At 41.4% G+C, this 17,347-nt stretch overlaps 1 protein-coding gene across 5 annotated transcripts in view; it reads right to left on the bottom strand.

The window, feature by feature from the left end:
- The window catches only part of RALGPS2 (Ral GEF with PH domain and SH3 binding motif 2), a 233,884-nt gene that overhangs the window by 133,600 nt on the left and 82,937 nt on the right, over positions 1-17,347 (bottom strand). For all 5 annotated transcript variants that reach the window (XM_019530901.1, XM_019530905.1, XM_019530903.1 and 2 more), the window contains exon 5: positions 7,963-8,046. In XM_019530901.1, the coding sequence (XP_019386446.1) occupies positions 7,963-8,046 (84 nt within the window). The remainder of the gene's footprint in view (positions 1-7,962; positions 8,047-17,347) is intronic.

Below are 17,347 nucleotides of genomic sequence, written 5' to 3'. Positions count from 1 at the left end.
CCACCCCACAACCATATAAAGTACCTGCATAATTTTGTGTTTTTCTGAGCATAATTTTGAGTTCTGTGCGATTAAAATAGCAATTGATTGTGAATTTTTTTTAATCATGCAACTAATCGCAATCAGATTTTTAAAGCATTTGACAGCCCTATAAATTATATAGCATCTTTCAAACCACCCAATGCTAAAAAAGCAAAGATAGATTTTCAAAATTACAGGTCAATTACATCTGCAAATGGAGCACAACAGTGGGTTTTATACACATATGGACTGCTGTTTAAACTTGGTGGAATGAAGTTGATTGACATTTTTTCATTTGAGCATTGCTTCTACAGACACCGCATTTGTGATTACAGCATAATTATAATATTGGAAATAGTAGTGCTTTCTCAATCTACTACAATCTATTGAACATGATCACTGTTGCTTCCAAAATACTAACAAGAGACCAATTTGCTGCAAAGCATCTGTAAGTGATTTAATACTTCTCTGCCTGCCAAAATATGAAAGGTAGTCAGAGCCTTCTTTTGAAGAGGCAGATGAAGAAGGAAGACAGCAGCTGAATTTCATATTACACAGTTTAATCATAATTTTAAAAGTTGGGAAAGTTTAGTGATCTACATTATACCTGATAAAATTAAAAGCTAGCAAAAACTCACAATATACTTTCTACACATGACTTAAATTTTACCCCTGCTGAGCTAGGAACCCACCAAGGTAAACTGGACGGGTGACAGATAGACCTAGATTCTCCTGAATGGGGATTTGGTATAGAACTGGGTTTGTTGCGACTTGCCAAGAAAGGAAGGGGTCAGCATGCTCCCCCATATTTTAAACTCCTGATTACAGTGAATTCAGTTTCTTCCTCAATCTCTCATGTATTTTCCATACAAGCACTCCATTTACTAATCTTTCATCAACATCACCCATCTCTCCTAATAACTGAATGTGGATATTGAGTAAGACAAAAGACTGGACCTGAACCTGGTCTTTGCAACTGAAAAGTCTCATGAGGGAGATCCTTCAACAGTAAATAGGTACCTAGGTATTTGGGTTGGGGATATAAAGGCAGCTGGATATGATACTAGCCAAGTTATTCCCTTGCCTGTCACTAGGTATAAAAATTGGCATGGCTTAATTACATAAGCTGTATGGGCTGCCTCTGCTCAGGAAAACCTGCATCTCAGTTAAAATGAGAGAAAGAGTCCTTTCGATGAGACACTGATGATCTGAGAAATCAGCCCAGGACAAAGCGATCAATTATCTTTAAAGGCTGCCTGGATTTGTACAAGATTGCATCCTTCTTCCCTTTTCTCAGAATTTAAATTTACAGCTTTGGATGAATGAACTGCACAACTTTGGAAAATGAATTATTAATATTATGGGCCACTTAATGCTGCATCAACAATAATTTTTTATAAAATGTGATAAAGGGGTGAACAGAATCTCTTAGAGGATCCTGGTCATTATTATTCTCATAATTAATACTTAATGATCATTACTAATACTGATGATATCTAAAATTTGTTTATTGCTGTTCTGCTGACCTTCCCTTGCCACGTTTGGGAAGGAGATGACTCGATTAAGGAATTTTAGTCTTTATGTGGCTGGCTGCACCACAAGAACTGTATGACAACACACCTGCTCGGGCCCTTTAATATATGGGGTGGAATTCTGTTACTCTATGCACAAAAGTGGCAGCTTTCTAGCTATGCAAGTAACATTTTTGGCAATTACTACAGACTGCAAATCTATTACCCCAGCACTGCAAATTCCTAAACATGCACACAGACTGACCATGCACAGTAGCAGTAATAAAAGTATAACCTGAATGCAAGTACAAATAATGTGACTTATAAGACTGGAAGACTGCCATTAAGGCACACAAAAAGGTAACAAAATTCTGCCTGTGGTGTCAGAAGCAGACCCCCAAGATGGGTCAAGCCGCACCTTCTCTGCCCCCCGCACAGAAATAGCATGACTATGATCTATGCAAGGGAAGGAGAGGGGAGGGGTTGGGAGAGCAGGATATGCCTCTATGGCTTGACTCATCCCAGTGACATCCAGCATGGGCCAAGTTGCACTGTTTAAGCCAGCGGCTCATTGACAGACTGTGCCCTTCCCAAGTAAGGGAGAGGACAATTGTACTGACCTAGGGGCAGGGAAATCTAGAAACAGCCCTCTCATGTCATGCCCCTCCACCTTCCAGCTCCACACTATATCCCTGTGTGTTAGAGAGATCACTTTTGAGGTTTTTATGCAGCGCTCCAGCCAGAAGACTGGAGTGTTTGTACACCCCCAGCTCCGACCTATTTTTCCAGCTCTAAGAATTCCCCTGAAATTCTTAGCTCTGGAACTGAACACTTCTCCATAGCCTCATTCACAGTGCCTGATCATTAATGGCTCTCCTCCTTTCCCACTCAGAGAAAGGGCAAAAATCTGACTTGAAGATATTTCTCCTGGGGTAGTTCAAAAATTTCCTGTAGTATGAAAGATCCAAATAAAAAAACAAAACAAAACAAAACAAACAAACAAACGGCAAAGCAGCACATTAAACACTGCAAGTCAGCTGGCTTCTGAGAAGCCTTTAAAATACAAGAAATGTATTTTTTTTGTTAAACTATTTGTTCATGAAAAATATAAACGGGAAGTTGACAAAAACAAGACGAGGTTCTTTAAATATACTGGCCAGAAAAGGAAGACAAAGGAAGCGGTGGGTCCACAGTTAAGTAGCCAGGGTAAGCACCTAACAAGAGACGCAAAGAAGGCAAAGCTGCTTAAAAGCTTTTTTGTCTCAGTATTCACAAACATTTTTTTAAAAACCAAAAAACCAAACTGCAACTAGATAGCTAATGCAGATTATTTTATGAACCAGACACCCAAAGAAATTAAATGAAGTTGAGGGTTGTGATAACAAAAGAGACAGTCAGAGAGCTTCCAACTGGTCCAAATAAACTCAAGTCAGCAGGGTCTGACGAATTTTATCCTAGGATACTGAAGAAACTGGCAGCAGGGATCTCAGAGCCCTGGGAAAAATATTTACCAAGTTGTGGGAGACAGGTAAGGTACCAGAGGACTGGAAAAACAGTGCCCTGGAGAATTACACACAGTTGGCCTCACTTCCAATACCCAGGAAGTTACTAGAAGAAGTTTATTTGCAGGCACTTGGAGGAGGAAAGACTGATCACCACCGGCCAGCATGGGCTTACCGAAAACGAATCGTGCCAAACAAACTTGACCTTCTTTGGTACAGTAAACTAACTGGATAGATGAAGAGAATGCAGTGGATACAGCATATCTGGACTTCAGTAAGGTTTGTAACAAAATCTCATATTTCCTGCTAATTACGAAATTGGAGAAATGTAGGCTAGACAAACTAATTACAAGGTGGATAGACAACTGGCTCAACAGCTGCAAGCAAAGGGTAAGTATAAATGGATCCATGTCAGAATGGCAGGAGATTCCGAGCAGTCCCACAGGGTCTATCTTGGGCGTGGTATTGCTCAATGTATTTATTAATGATTTGAATACTGGAATAAAGAATTTCCTGAACAAATCTGTAAATGACATGAATTCTGGAAGGACTGCAGACTGGAGGATAACAGCACAATTCAGAAGAAATTTAATAGCCTGGAAAGCTGGGCTAGAGCCAACAGGATAAAGTACAATGCTGACAGATGCAAGGTACTATGCGTCTTGGAAAGAATAATCAAAACCACAAATACAAAATGGATAACAATTGCCTGGATTGGTATTATAGAGAAGGATCTAAGGTTCTTGGTGGATCACAGACTCAATGAGAGACTGCAGTGTGATGCAACTGCAAAGAAGGCTAATGCAGTTTTGGGCTGTATCAATAGGAACAAGATGCAGGAGATGATGGTTCCTGTTTACTTAGTGCTAGTCTGGCCACATCTAGACTACTATGCAAAGTTTTAGGTTACCATAAAATATGGCATTTAAAAAAAAGATATGAAGTAGTTAAAAAAAATGTCCAGAAATGGGAAGCACAATGATTAAAGTTACAAAAAGCAAGCTGTATGATAAAAGAGGCTGAAGGAATTAGACACGTTCATCTTGTGGAAAAGGCAATTAAGTGGAGGACATAATAGCAATGTCCCTCATCCTCAGCCCCCTGGCCAAAGGGTCCCCTGCTGCACCATGACACACTACAGGTCCAGGGCTCCCCCAGCGCTGTGGGACTCTGCTGCATCATCCCCTGGGAAAAAGGCAAGCAGCAAAAGCCATAGGAAGGAGGGAGAGCCAAGAAGTCCTGGCTGCTGCTACAGCCAAAGAAATGGAGTGAAAGTGGCTGGGTAGGAGCCCACAGATCAAGTTAACCCCTTGCAGGCAACAGGCCACCAGCTGGACAACCCAGATTTAATATTAAGCAATACCTGGAATGCAGCGCTAAGAGAAAAAGTTGAACACAGATGACCACTCCCCCCTCAGAGTGCTGAGAGATCATGGGAAGAGCTCTGCAGCCCAGAGCAGGTGGATATCAGAGAGGGCAATTCTCAGCAACAGGAGAAGGAAGCAGAGCTCTACAACCAGCTTAATTACAAAAGAAGATTAAAGGGCCTGGGATAAAATTCATGGGGGGAAAATGGTAACAGAAAGAGGGTAGGGCATGTTTGCTGTCCTCAGGCTGCAGAACAGAGTGGAAGGTGATTGTACTTTGCCAAGCTTCTGGGACTTAAGCGGTTACCACATGGGATCAGGAAGGAATTTTTCCCATCTTGGTGTCAGGGTATTTTTGCCCCCTTCCTCAGAAGTACTGGATGCTGGCTGCAGTTGAGGCTGTAGACTTTGAATGAGGTGTGCCACTGGCTCCTACTGGAACGAAAACCCATTGGCAACGCACAGGGGGTGCATGCGGGTGCACATGCACCCCCAGGCTTGGCAGTGCACCCCCTGCAAAAAGACACTGCTGACACTACTGGTGGCACCTGTGGGCAGTTGCTGCCTGCCACCAACGTCTGCAGGGAGTCCTCCATCACCACTGGCCACTGCCAATGACGGCTGCAGCTGGGGGCAGTAACCGACTGCCAGGTGACACTTGCCGCCCCTGCCAATAATGCCACGGCTACCTGCCGAAGCTCACCCCTTGCAACTGTCACACTCCTGCTGCCACCTGCAGGAGCTCATTGTGCGCCCCCAGCCTCCAGGGGCACATGGAGTTCATGCTAAAACCCAGAGGCTTCCTAGTTAGGGGCTTAGTCCCACCACTTAGGGTGAGACCAATCACCACATCTGGGGGCAAGAAAGAATTTTATCCCAGTAAGATTGATCCAGACTTTGGGGACGGGGGGAGGGGAGAGGAGAGACTCTTCTGTAGTGGGTCCTCTTCCTTGGATCTCTCAAATGTATTAACTCCTTGTGCAGTGGTAGGACACTGACATTGCCTTTGTCTCCCTGCTTTGCATGTGGCAGATGAGGGTGTTCTCGGTATTTTTGAGCTATGTGCCTTGTGCAAAAGGGTTACAAGCACTTGCATAGGATTATTTGGATATGGATGTTCCTGCCTTGGGCATGGGGTTGGACTAGATTGGCCTGAGGTCCCTTCTAGCCCTACTTTCCTATGATTCTATAGTTCTAATAAAATCATATATTTGTGCACAGGTAGAAAATAAACCATTCTTAGGAACCATTTGTCAGTGATGTTTTCTGGGCAAGTAGAATTTTGCTAACATGTTTGCAGTAGAAGTTCACTGGCTACTGTAGAAAACTAAGTTTCCTGTATGTGATTTTTTGCCTGTTTTCTCTATTTATTTTGCTGTGTGCATGCACCTTGTGTTATCAGTCAGCATACAAACACAAAGATATACAGAGAATGAGAAGTGGCATAAAATTAGCTTATTTGAATATATAAATTTGCTAACTAAAGAAAGAAAACAAGCTGACTTTCGATGCTTGAAGTGGACACATTCTCACTGATCATTTCCACTGAAAGAAAAACTAAACACTTGCTAGCAATTTAGTCTTATGCAATCAGATTGGCTGAATAGGACTTTTTTTCCCTAAGCTTCAGGCAACTGCTTTCAGAGGTCAGTAGATTTCCATTCCCTTTTATATTTGGGATTAACTGCAGCACATAACCATCTAGCCACATTGTCAACAGTCTTCTCTGAACATAACTATTCTGACATAATCCAGCTCCATGTTTTTGAAGAGACACAGTACTGCATGGATCACAGAACCTAAATGCTTTTAAATGGGAAAATATGTCTACTCTATAAGGAATTGTTTTATACATTAAGCCTGTCTCCTTGAGCTTCACATAAAAGGAAAAGTACAGCACACTTTGATAGAAAAATATGGCCTTGTTAGATAAGAGAAACTGATGAATAAACAAAAATTTAACAGAATCAAAACAACAACAACTATGCGAAATATTGCTACACTAATTTTGCTTTAAAGTAGTTTCACTGTTACTGTGAGATGTGAATGCACTGAATGTGTACATGAGAATCTAAAGTTACTTTTTGTTGAATCTGTTAATGGCAATGGATGTAGAGCTTTACTTTGTGTTTACTATGTATTCTGTGCTTGCCAGCCTGGCAGCACTCCTTCCCACACTTGTGGCTATCGTCATTGACTACCAAATGCTCCTGGACAAATATAACAACTGGCGATGCGGATGGGATGGTACAAGAGGGGCATGCATTGAATCAACCTAAAGAACTGCTTTGTATTTGAAATCTGTTGGAACCCAAAATAATTACTAATACTGGAAAAACTGGAGCTTATGACAGCACTCTGGGAGACTGGCTTACAGATACAAAGAGGCTGGAGCTTTTTTTTTTTTTTTTAAATAAATGGATTCCCCCACAGAAACATGTAGACAAATTATTGAATCTGATGGGAGGAAAAACAGCGTACTGCACAACCTGCTCGCCCCAGAAAGGCCAACAAAGCAAATTGTGAAAACTGCTCAAGAGCATCTGGCACCCAAAACGCTGATAGCTACAGAAAGGTTCAGGTTCCATAGAGAAATCAACTTGAAAGTGAAAGCGAATATATTTCCTCTTTTTTTGTTTTGTTTTTTTTTTTTTGTTTGTTTGGTTTTTTTTACAATCTTTCGAAAAGGCTTTGCTATCCATGAAGAAAGAAGCAGGGTCAATAACAGCAAAAGATGGCCTGCTTCAGGCTAGCATATTAGAATGCAGTACATGCTACAATGAATGAGATGCTGGCACTGCTATCCCTGGTCAAGAAACTCAGGTCGTGGTTGAGCTTATTAAAACTGGACTTGTGACAGCATATTAGGAGCTGTCAGATAAGTCAAGCCATGCCAAGGGGAACAGACACCCCTCAGCAGCTATGTGTAGGCCAAAGCGTACTAGTATGCGATTACCAAGGACTTAATAAATAGCATCCTGCAGTTGTGAGGGCACAAACAGGTCCTTTGTCTTGCACAGTGCAAGTCGTGCCTAATACTGTTTGACATCACAACACTGGCTAGGGTAGTAAATGCCAGGTGGGCATGGTGGGGAGCACTGAGCCCGCAGTGGACAGCCTGCATTCACCTCTGCCCCATGTACGGAACTGGGGGGCACATGCCCCCTCCATGCCCCTTCCCCAGGAGTGCATGCAGCAGCAGGGAGCTCCCCCTCCCCCCATGACTCTGCCCCACCCCTAAGACCCATGCACTGTCCTAGCTGGGCAGTGCCCCCAGGCCCAACCCCTGCACCCCACTTCTTCCCTCACCATGGGGGCCTCAATCTGCATCCCCTCTGCCATAGACTTACTTGTAAGCAACAGGGGAGCTACTCTCCACCACTGCCTGGAGCTGTATTCCTAGCCATATGAACACACGCTACACGTACAAGGCCATGTGCACGCACACTACATGCACAAGTAGTTATCTGTCAATAACAGCTAAAATACTATATTAAGTATTCTATTCATATTTTTAACATTAACTAACCTTTTATTATAATTTTAGCAATAACAACTCACATGATTGAATCTTCTTGTGAAGGCAACTGCATTTGGTGCAGAACTGTACTTCTCTTTTTTATTCCACCCACAACTTGCCAGCTCCTGAAAAAATATGTGCATAAGAATTAAATTATAGCCTGTTGAGAGAAAACAGAATGCTCAGCACTGTACAGAACAGACATGGTTACATACATTCAAGATACTCAAATCTTCATTTTCTTTATCTTAGCAATGCACTGAAGTGATAAATATGTAAGCATTATACTTTTTCAGATTGCTTTGGGAGAATTGTTAAAATTGTGTCTATTGGGATGGATATCAATAGAAGGTAAGTGGAAAAAATATATAAGCATTTACTAGAGAAATACTATTATTTGTAAGTTGTCATGACCTGACTTCAGATTTCACATTTGGTTGACTTCATGGCTTGGAGAATCTTGTTTTGTTTTTAAAATGGGTAAAATAGTAGAATAGCAATTTGAGGGTTTTCAGATTCAAAATCCTAATCTTAGAATTAAATTTGACCTGGAAAACCTTGGGAAAAAAAATTATGTTTTTTTATGGCTGCTGGGTTTTTGTTTGGGGGTGGTGGAGGGGGTTGGAGTCATTTCACTGAATATACAAGTCTATCTTGTTGATATGCATCATCAGCCACATATGCTATGTACATAAACCTTTAAAAACAAGAATCTCCTCACTTGGTAGCAAATGGCAGAAACAAAAATGGCTCTTTTGCTTGCCAGTTAATTATCCTCAGTGGCCAGTTAACAACAACATATAATTACAACAACAACAACAACAACAACAACAACAACAACAACAACAACAGATACTGTTATTACTACTACTACTACTACAGGTATTAGTGAGAGATGAACTGACAGTCAAATCTTGTAAATCTGAATAACTGGCCTTTAATTACAATGGGCTATCATATCAAATAACTCAGGTAACATAACAGTTAATTGTGTGTGGTTGTCAAATGTTTTCTGCCATCACTTTTAGTCTTATAAGTAGAGTCCTCAATAATTCTTAAGTTGGAATTTTAACAAATTATTACTTCTAAAATGTAATACCTGAAAAGGACATTTCATAAATAAAATAAAATTTTGTTTTCCCCTAGCTCCTCAACTACCAGCAAATATTTATGGGAAAATACTTTGCATCTTCATTATTATCTATCTACATTTAATTATAGTCAAGCAGTTGTAGTTTAAAATGTCCTACTAGTCTTAGTCTTAAAGGTAAATACTACAACAATTAGACACTTCTCTCTAATCCTCCCCTACGGTAGTGAGCATAAACCTGCCCTATAGTGCCAAACATACATGTTAAATATAGATATAGAAAAGTATAATAATGAACAAATAGCAATTAGTAATGGCGGCAAAGTATATCCACCTGTTTCAATGTACTACTATATTTCTGAAGACCTCTGGACCCTTATATAAATAAATACGTATAACAGAGCAATCACTGCTTCATATTTCCCATTATTGCGTGCATATGTAGGTACTAGCCAACTGCTAGTCAAGCATGACCAAGGGAAGGGCAGAGCTAAAGGATGGGAGGAGCGGGGGAAAGGCTGATGCAGGGGAGGCGGGTGGGGGAGGACTGGACAAGGGCCCAAGGTGGGGAGAAGGCTCACTTGCCCCCGCCAATCCATCCCATGTGTCCCCACCATCATGGCAGTGGGCTGCCTTCTGTCAGAACGCTTCTTCATGCTCTGATTAGCTGTTCGTCAGCCAAGCATAGCGCAAATAAAGCATGACAGACAGACAGACTTAGGCTTTTATATTAGAATTTTTTTCTTCCACACATGCATACATGCAACACATATCTGACAAATAAGGGGAGAATGAGTCACACTGAGAAGGCTTCCTCAGCCTGTAAAATACCATATTTATTCAATTCCAAGATGAGCCCTCCCATGCAACATGGGGAAAACAAAACCTTGCCTTAGAACAGAGTTAAAGTAAAAATTCAGCACCTTCAGTGGAAAGCAGCAGCAGAAACCCACTTTGAGAAACTTGGGGCATCACTAGACCCAAGACAGAGTCATGGGGCAGCATGACATCCAGGGCCGAGGCACCTGGCAGTACAGTACCGAGCACAGAGCAGCACAGGAGCTGGCGTAAAACCCAGTGTAAAGGCACCAGGAACTGCAGGACACAGCCAGGGGAATAGGGGCGGGGTGGAAGAAAAAGAGGACAAGGGGCAGAAAATGGCTAAGAGGGACAGGCAGGCATAATTGCATATGTATAGAATCCATTTGGGAGCAGGCATCTTAAAATCTGAGGTCATCTTGAATTCAGGCAAATATGGTGAATCTCAATAAACCTTCCTGCCTTCCCTTAAAGCACCTCAAATGCCTGCATCAGATGACTCACAGATGCAGCAGCTGTCAGCTAGCCAGGACCTAAACAACTGAGGGCCTAGGACATAAAGGCAAGACCGCTTAAATTTTATATCTATACGTGTATGCCATCTTGTTAGTTCCTCAGTGGCAGATGATAATCCTCTAATGGGGATTTAAGTGACGCACAGCAAGTATATGGATGATCGTACAAACCTATGCATGATAAAGACCTTTTGCCACAAGTTTCACAGCAGCACATAACATGGAGTCCAATTTCCTGTTGTTGCTGTGGCTGACTCATCATACGTGCTTTCTCTGTTATTCAAAAAGGTAACCTTCTTCTAAAAACCTTCCCTCCTCTTGGCACTCTACTGCTTTCTATTAATGACCAAGCACATCAAGTTAGATAGCAGACTGCACTCAAATCAGCTTCAACTTTTAGACTATCCTTAGAGTGCTTTCTTTGACACCTATGCTTCCCCTTCCCTGGGGTTACCATATGTCCAGGTTTTCCCGGACACGTCCTCTTTCTCGGTCATCCCATCTCCATCTGGGTGGGGTTTTCTTTTTTTTTCCTTTTTTCAGTATCAGCAAGTTTCCGGAATTTTGCTCTACCGCTGCACCAGCAAGGAGCTGCATGGAGCTGGGGGCAGTGGGGGAAGGTGGCTGGGGGCAGGGCATCACATATTCTGTGCACAAGCCCAACAGCTGTCTGCAGGTGTGAGGATCTGGGTGTGAGTGTGGGAAGGGGGTGGGAGGGTCTTTCGGGACAGCAGGGAGCTGTGTGGGCAGCAGGGCTAAGGTGGGGCAGGGGACAGAGGGGCTGAGGGCCCGAAGTGAGGGGCACCAGGATGGTCGGGGGCAGGGTACTGTGGGTCAGGAATGATGGGGGCACCAGCAGGGCTGGGGGGAGGCTGTGGCTTGGGAGTGACAGGCATATCACTGCCCCCCAATATCATATACCGCCCCCCACAGGTGTCCTCTTTCTTGCAACTGAAAATTTGGTAACCCTACCCTCCCCACACACCAATTTACTGCAAAAAAGCAGCTTAAATCTTGATGTGTTGTCCATCCAATGTGCAACAGGCCCATCACAGATAGGCTTTTGTTACTAATGCCTCAATGGACAGGCAGTCAAGCATGCTACTGTCCAAATGGTCATTTGTCAGTTCACTCAGTGGAATGGCCCAGGGTCTCTGATGAACTGACAGATGTGACATGTAAACAACATCCAAGTCTTGCACTCGCAGAGCAATGTGGTAAATTGGTATGTTTGGTTGGCTGGACAATTTGACTCATAAAATTCCAAACCTGTTTCAAAAGCATCTCTAAAGCCACATTAGTTTTGTGAATTTGAAACAGACCAGCTTCCCATTAATACTAGCATAATTATTCAAACATTTCTAAGGCAAGTGAACTCATGAATGAGCCAGCCAATGTACACATACTTTACAGAGTTAGCTAACATATCACCAACATGTGGTTTCAGTGTTCCCACGGTGGATCTTTGAGATTGCTACCTGTAACCTTTTACAAATTTTTGTTGACAGGTATCACATCTTTAGAAGTTTCAATATTTGAATCACAGCTGTAGAAATGAGTGGAAGTCATATGCTTTTTCTAGCAATTTATGAAGCATTTGTGTTCCTGAACTGTCCTCAATATTACCATTTCAGGTCTCATTCATATTCATGAATGATCATGAGAAAAGAGTCATCTGGAAATGTGCTTTCCCCTTAAGCAAAAATTTGCTACTGAACCTTTGAGCCTGAAGAAAAAAATATTTACCCTGATAGAGGAGCGAAGCTTTATGTGGTTTACTCTGGAGATATGATCAGGAACAGTATTAAAGTAATACTCTTTACTAGGATTTTAAAATACTCATGGGAAAAGAAGCTGCACTGATTATTCACAGTTGGATCCTAGCAAATCTTCTTAGCTATGTGGAATCCAAGATATCAGATTCACCTGAAAATTACAGATTACAGCCTTCATTTTTTTCTTGTAGCAATTTTATGCATCATCTTTGATGAATTAGGAAAGACCTCCGAGAAGGAGAAATCAGGGCCTTTTTAGGGCTTCAAGGGTTGGCTTTGGAGTTTTTTGTTTGTTTGGTTTGTTTGTTTTTTACGTCACTCACTCACTGAGGCTGTCAGTGGTAACCAACACCAGGATTACTGTGTGAGAAGACTACAGAAAGAAAGGAACCAGAGTGACTCATGGATGCCATTACTATCCAAGAAAGGAAAGGGATTTAAAAAATAAAATATAAGTAGAAAGGGGGAAAGAATTAAAAAGAAAAGTAATTTTACTAAATAAGAAGGGAAGTTTCTCAGTTTGTACTATGGAAGACGACACAATAAATTGTAATCTGGCAAATACTGTATTTTCCTCAGATACAACATGCCCCCCAAATGTAATACTTACCTTGTTTTTAGAAGGCAGAAGGAACAAAAAAGATTTTTCCAGAGTTATTTCTGCATAGGGCAAAACCAGAGTCTAATTTGTCAACTGACTCAACATCCCTTTCCTGCATAACTAAAACTAAATCCCTAGCTGCTGCTAAAACACAGGTCTCCATGGGTGGATCTATAATTCTGAAAAGAACTAAAAAGAGTCTGTGAAATAGAAAGCAGAAGCAGCTAACAGACAGCAAAATTGTCCTAAGAAAGGTTAGCTTGATTTGTGGAACAACAAGACATTAAAAAATAAAGATGATCAAACACCCAAAGAATAAAAGAACAAGTTACTGCACTCAAAAGTATTTTGTAAATAGAGCTCATCCTAAGAATCTCAGCTCTCATTTTCTAGCAAGACCAATATACAGCCCATAAGTTTATTTAAATTTACTTTTTTTACATAAAAACCCTATAGAAAAAGAAAAAAGGGTAGCTATCAAAATATTGAATGATTAATTTAAACAAAAACCTAATTTATTACATTTAAAAAAAAAAATCCATTAATCATTTGATGCTTCTGCTCAATGTTTTATTTCCAGTTCAAACTTTTAACTTCTATTCCTCATTGAGAGGTAGTTATATGCATATTTGAAGTATTGAAAGTTTAACAATTTCAGCTATTCATGTAAAAAAAAACAAACAAAACCAGGAATCAGAGCAAGCTTCTTCCTTAATTCTAAGGACTCAAAAGCTGAACACATTTTTCTGAAGGTTTAAAAAAGATAAATACAAATCAATGCTATGTTTAAGTTATTATAGTGAAGATAAATGTTTATAAATACAAGTTATTTGCGACCCATTTTAGCTTCCACAAAATTCTGAATACATTTTGATACATATAAACAGTTTGACTGTAGCAAGTATACTGATATTCACCCATTTATGCAGCATTTCTAAATATTAAACGTTTATGGTTAAACCCTGGCTCCACTGAAAGCAAAACCAAAATTTATATAGACTAATCATTGTTATATGCCTGTATCCAACTATTGAGAATTAGATATTACACTGACACCAGATCAAAATCAAGAAAAAAAGTCCAAGCCTTAAAGTTGGTATAGTTATCAATCATAGGCAGATCATCAAAAGGACAGTGGATTTTCAGCATCTTATAATTTTCCTCATTTTCAAACACTAGTTCTCCGAGTTTAGAATTAAACATTTTTTCATGCTTCACAAAAAAGCAAGCTACTTACAAAAATACATTTGCTTAGCTTATTCATTTGCATTACGGTAACAGTCTTTCAATATATTGGTATAAAAGCAACATTTACCACACTATAGTTAAAGCTTTTCTTACAGTTCCTGTAATGAGCTCTTTTTTGAAAAGTTTATTACTTAGCCATAAATTCAGCTTTGGGGCATCTGTGTTTGGTTTTCAGCACACAAAATTTAATTTCACATCCCACAAATACTGCAATACCTAGGCACAAGGTAAGTTGAGGACACATTCAGAGCCTTAACACAAAATCCCTTTGCTTATGATGGTTTCACATGCCTTAAAATTATTTTTAACTGTAACTGATTAAATGTCCTATTTCCTTTTAAAATGTGCAGGGTAACAAGACTGCCAGTTTATTCAGCTCCAGGTTATATAGATATGCAGTATAAGTGCAAAGGTGAGAATTAATGCACTATATTATTTTCTTTAAAGTAGCTTTTAAAAAAAGTTACTTATCTGTAAAGTAACCTGCATTCAAGTTGTGCTGGCTCCATACATTTTACTTCTAATGAGGCATGCGTTTCATGCACTCAACACTTGAATCCTTTAGCCAATATCATTTAAATTCAGGGGTGAGCAAACTACAGCCTGTGGGCTGGATTCAGCCCGCCAGAGATTTTATCTGGCTTGCAGCATGTCTCTCAACCCTGCTCAACCCAGGCTGTGGCACATATGGCTAGTCCTGCAGCTCCTGGGCATGAAGTAGAGCTCCGGTTGGTGTGGCACAGCATGGCAATCAGACTCAACTTCCCAGCAGCTGCAGCATCAACGGCTCCTTCCAGCTGCTACTGCCAATGTCACCACTGCTGCCAGACCTGGCTCCAGTACCTGGGCACCCTGGCTTGTCTGTCCTATATCCACAAGCGGGGGCGGGGGCGGCGCTGGACAAAACAGGCAGGCAGTTCTCCCTGGGGACTGCCCTAGGAGCTCCACAGGCAGGGCAAGGGCCCACCACTAGGCAGATGAGATGGGGCCATGGGTGGGCAGGGAGCAGCTTCCAGGAGTGGGAGAGGTGGGCAGGGCCGAGGCCAAAGCTGGGACTGCAGGGCAGTAACAGCATGAGGCTGGGGGCCCTGGACAGCACCACAATCTTTTCCTCACATGTCCCCACAACAGGAACCAGTTCTGTGGGCAGGCACATGTGGGAAGTGGATTGTGACTCTGCTCCAGGCCCTAGCCCTGTGCTGTTACTGCCCTGCAATCCTGGCCCTGGCCCCACCCACCCCACTCCCTGCGACCCCATCCCATCTGCCTGGCTGAGTATGCCCTGCCCATGGCGGGGGAGGGGGTCCCAAGTCAGTCTCTGTGGAGACCCTGCCCACCCTCTCCATTAGGCACCCCCAGTTGTGGGTGTGGGGTAGACAGGTCCAGGCCCCATCCCCTGCCCTATAACAGCTCACAAAACTCCTTAAGTGGCCCTCCAGCCCAAATAATTGCCCACCCCTGATCTAATGGGCTGTATGTACGTCTTTCATGCCCTCATACACCCCACCTAAGGGTATAAAACAGAGAAAAACCAACCAACCCTCAGTCTCTTTGCCAATACAGAACCTAGGTACTACCAGGTTGGTATTCTTTGAATGCTTGCTTACATAAATTTTACTTCTGGTGACATAAGTAGCATCCATATTAAAAGGAGGTGGGTGCTTAAGTACAAGCTAGAAATCATACCAAATCAGGCATCAAAATAAGATGCTTCTACTAGAGACTGTATGAAGTATAAGTATTTTTGATAGATTAATTCAGTCATTAGAGCTGACATGTTGATCTAAGGAGGCGATGCTTCTTGATCTAGAAGATGCATAAACACCCTTGAAAAGGAGGGTGTTAGCTGGCCAAGAAAAAAAAAAGTGTATATATATTGCGTCTTCTACAGTGAGTGATGTTGTATTATGGCTGCCAAGCAAATTCTGAGTGAAGTAATACGAATACCCAACCCCTATAAGCATAATAAAGGCTATGAGGATTTAATATCACTGGGAAACAGGTTCCAGTAAGGTATCCAAACCAATTTCTTTTGCTTAGCTGCACAAGTAGATCCTGTCAGATCTTTTCAACTTTATATAAAGAAGTTCTGCATGACTAGAAATAAAGAATGGCTTTTCCAAATCATTTGCATAATCAGTATCCAGGCATTAAAATGTAAGTATGCTGGTTTTGGATACAATCTTCCTGTTGTCTTATGAGATCATATGCAGAGACAATGGTAGTGTTACTGGTGGGGACCATAATGAAAGCTTTCCCTATATTTAGCATATCACGACCAAACTCGAGTCCAGAGACTCTTCAGCACTGTTTCCGGCTCAATTTTCTTTAAAAAGAATGGAATCAAAGTGGCATCAAAGAAGTCTGCATATATTAACCCCTGAAATTATAACATGAGGAATGCACCCTTATAGATACGATTCCAACTTCCTTGCAAAGACGCTTTTATATTTCCTGTTTTTCAGCTGAAAAAAAAAAACCTCATGCCTGAGAAAAGTCTGGGTAAGTAGGTCCTTTACTGAATTCTTGATTCTGGGAATGCTGTCTCTTGTATTAAGATTCCTAATGTATTCTCCAACCCCTGTAGATGAAGAGCCAATTTTTTCACTAGACAATTGTCAAGTGTACCCAGTCCACAGGAAGATAGGCTCCTGGCCTAGAAACAGTAGAACTAGCTCCCCATTTATTTATAGAGGTGGTTAGTGATGGTAGTCTGAAAGTCAGGCAGAAAGTAGGGCAGAGTAAACTATAAAGAGATTACATTTCTCTGGGAGAAAGCATTTTGTGCCCAGATCTTCCAGATATTCACACCCATTGTCCTGCTTTAAGTACCTACAAAGTATGCCAGTTAAAATGTGTTAATAGTTTCCCAGGGACATCACTGTGTAGGTCTGTAAATTAATTGTGGCTCATTTAATTGCAGTTCATTCCAGGGACAATCTTGTTAAACTGTTTGCTGTCCCTGGCCACCTACTGGCAGAGGAGCAGCAATGCAGGTTGAAAGGGCTGTGTGCACCTGTTTTGATTCAAGTGAAAACCTAGGACAAATACCTCAGGTGTGATGTCTGTCTCATTTAGAGTCCAACTGGTTCAGAGAAAAGTGTGATCTTTCCTAGGCAACAACATTTTTCCACAGATGCTAGGAATGGATTTGCAGAAAGATTTTATATAGAAGGGAAAAGGAGGGAGGGGGAAGGGGGATTTTCCAAAAGAGAATAAATGGGTTGATTAGATCAACTATGATGAACAAGGCAGTTAACACCTGGAAGAATGCCAGAATAAATAGTTATAAGATAAAATGGGTAATGGGATAAGAATCTATAACCCCTATTGAGACTGTGATTAATACAATCCAGTCTCTGGATGTTTTTTTGCGCT

Source organism: Crocodylus porosus, unplaced genomic scaffold (assembly GCF_001723895.1).
Source record: "Crocodylus porosus isolate Cpor-Errol unplaced genomic scaffold, CroPor_comp1, whole genome shotgun sequence".
In the NCBI taxonomy this organism is placed as follows: Eukaryota; Metazoa; Chordata; order Crocodylia; family Crocodylidae; genus Crocodylus; species Crocodylus porosus.
The sequence above is the reverse complement of the archived record's forward strand: the minus strand, read 5'-3'. Positions and strand labels throughout refer to the sequence as shown.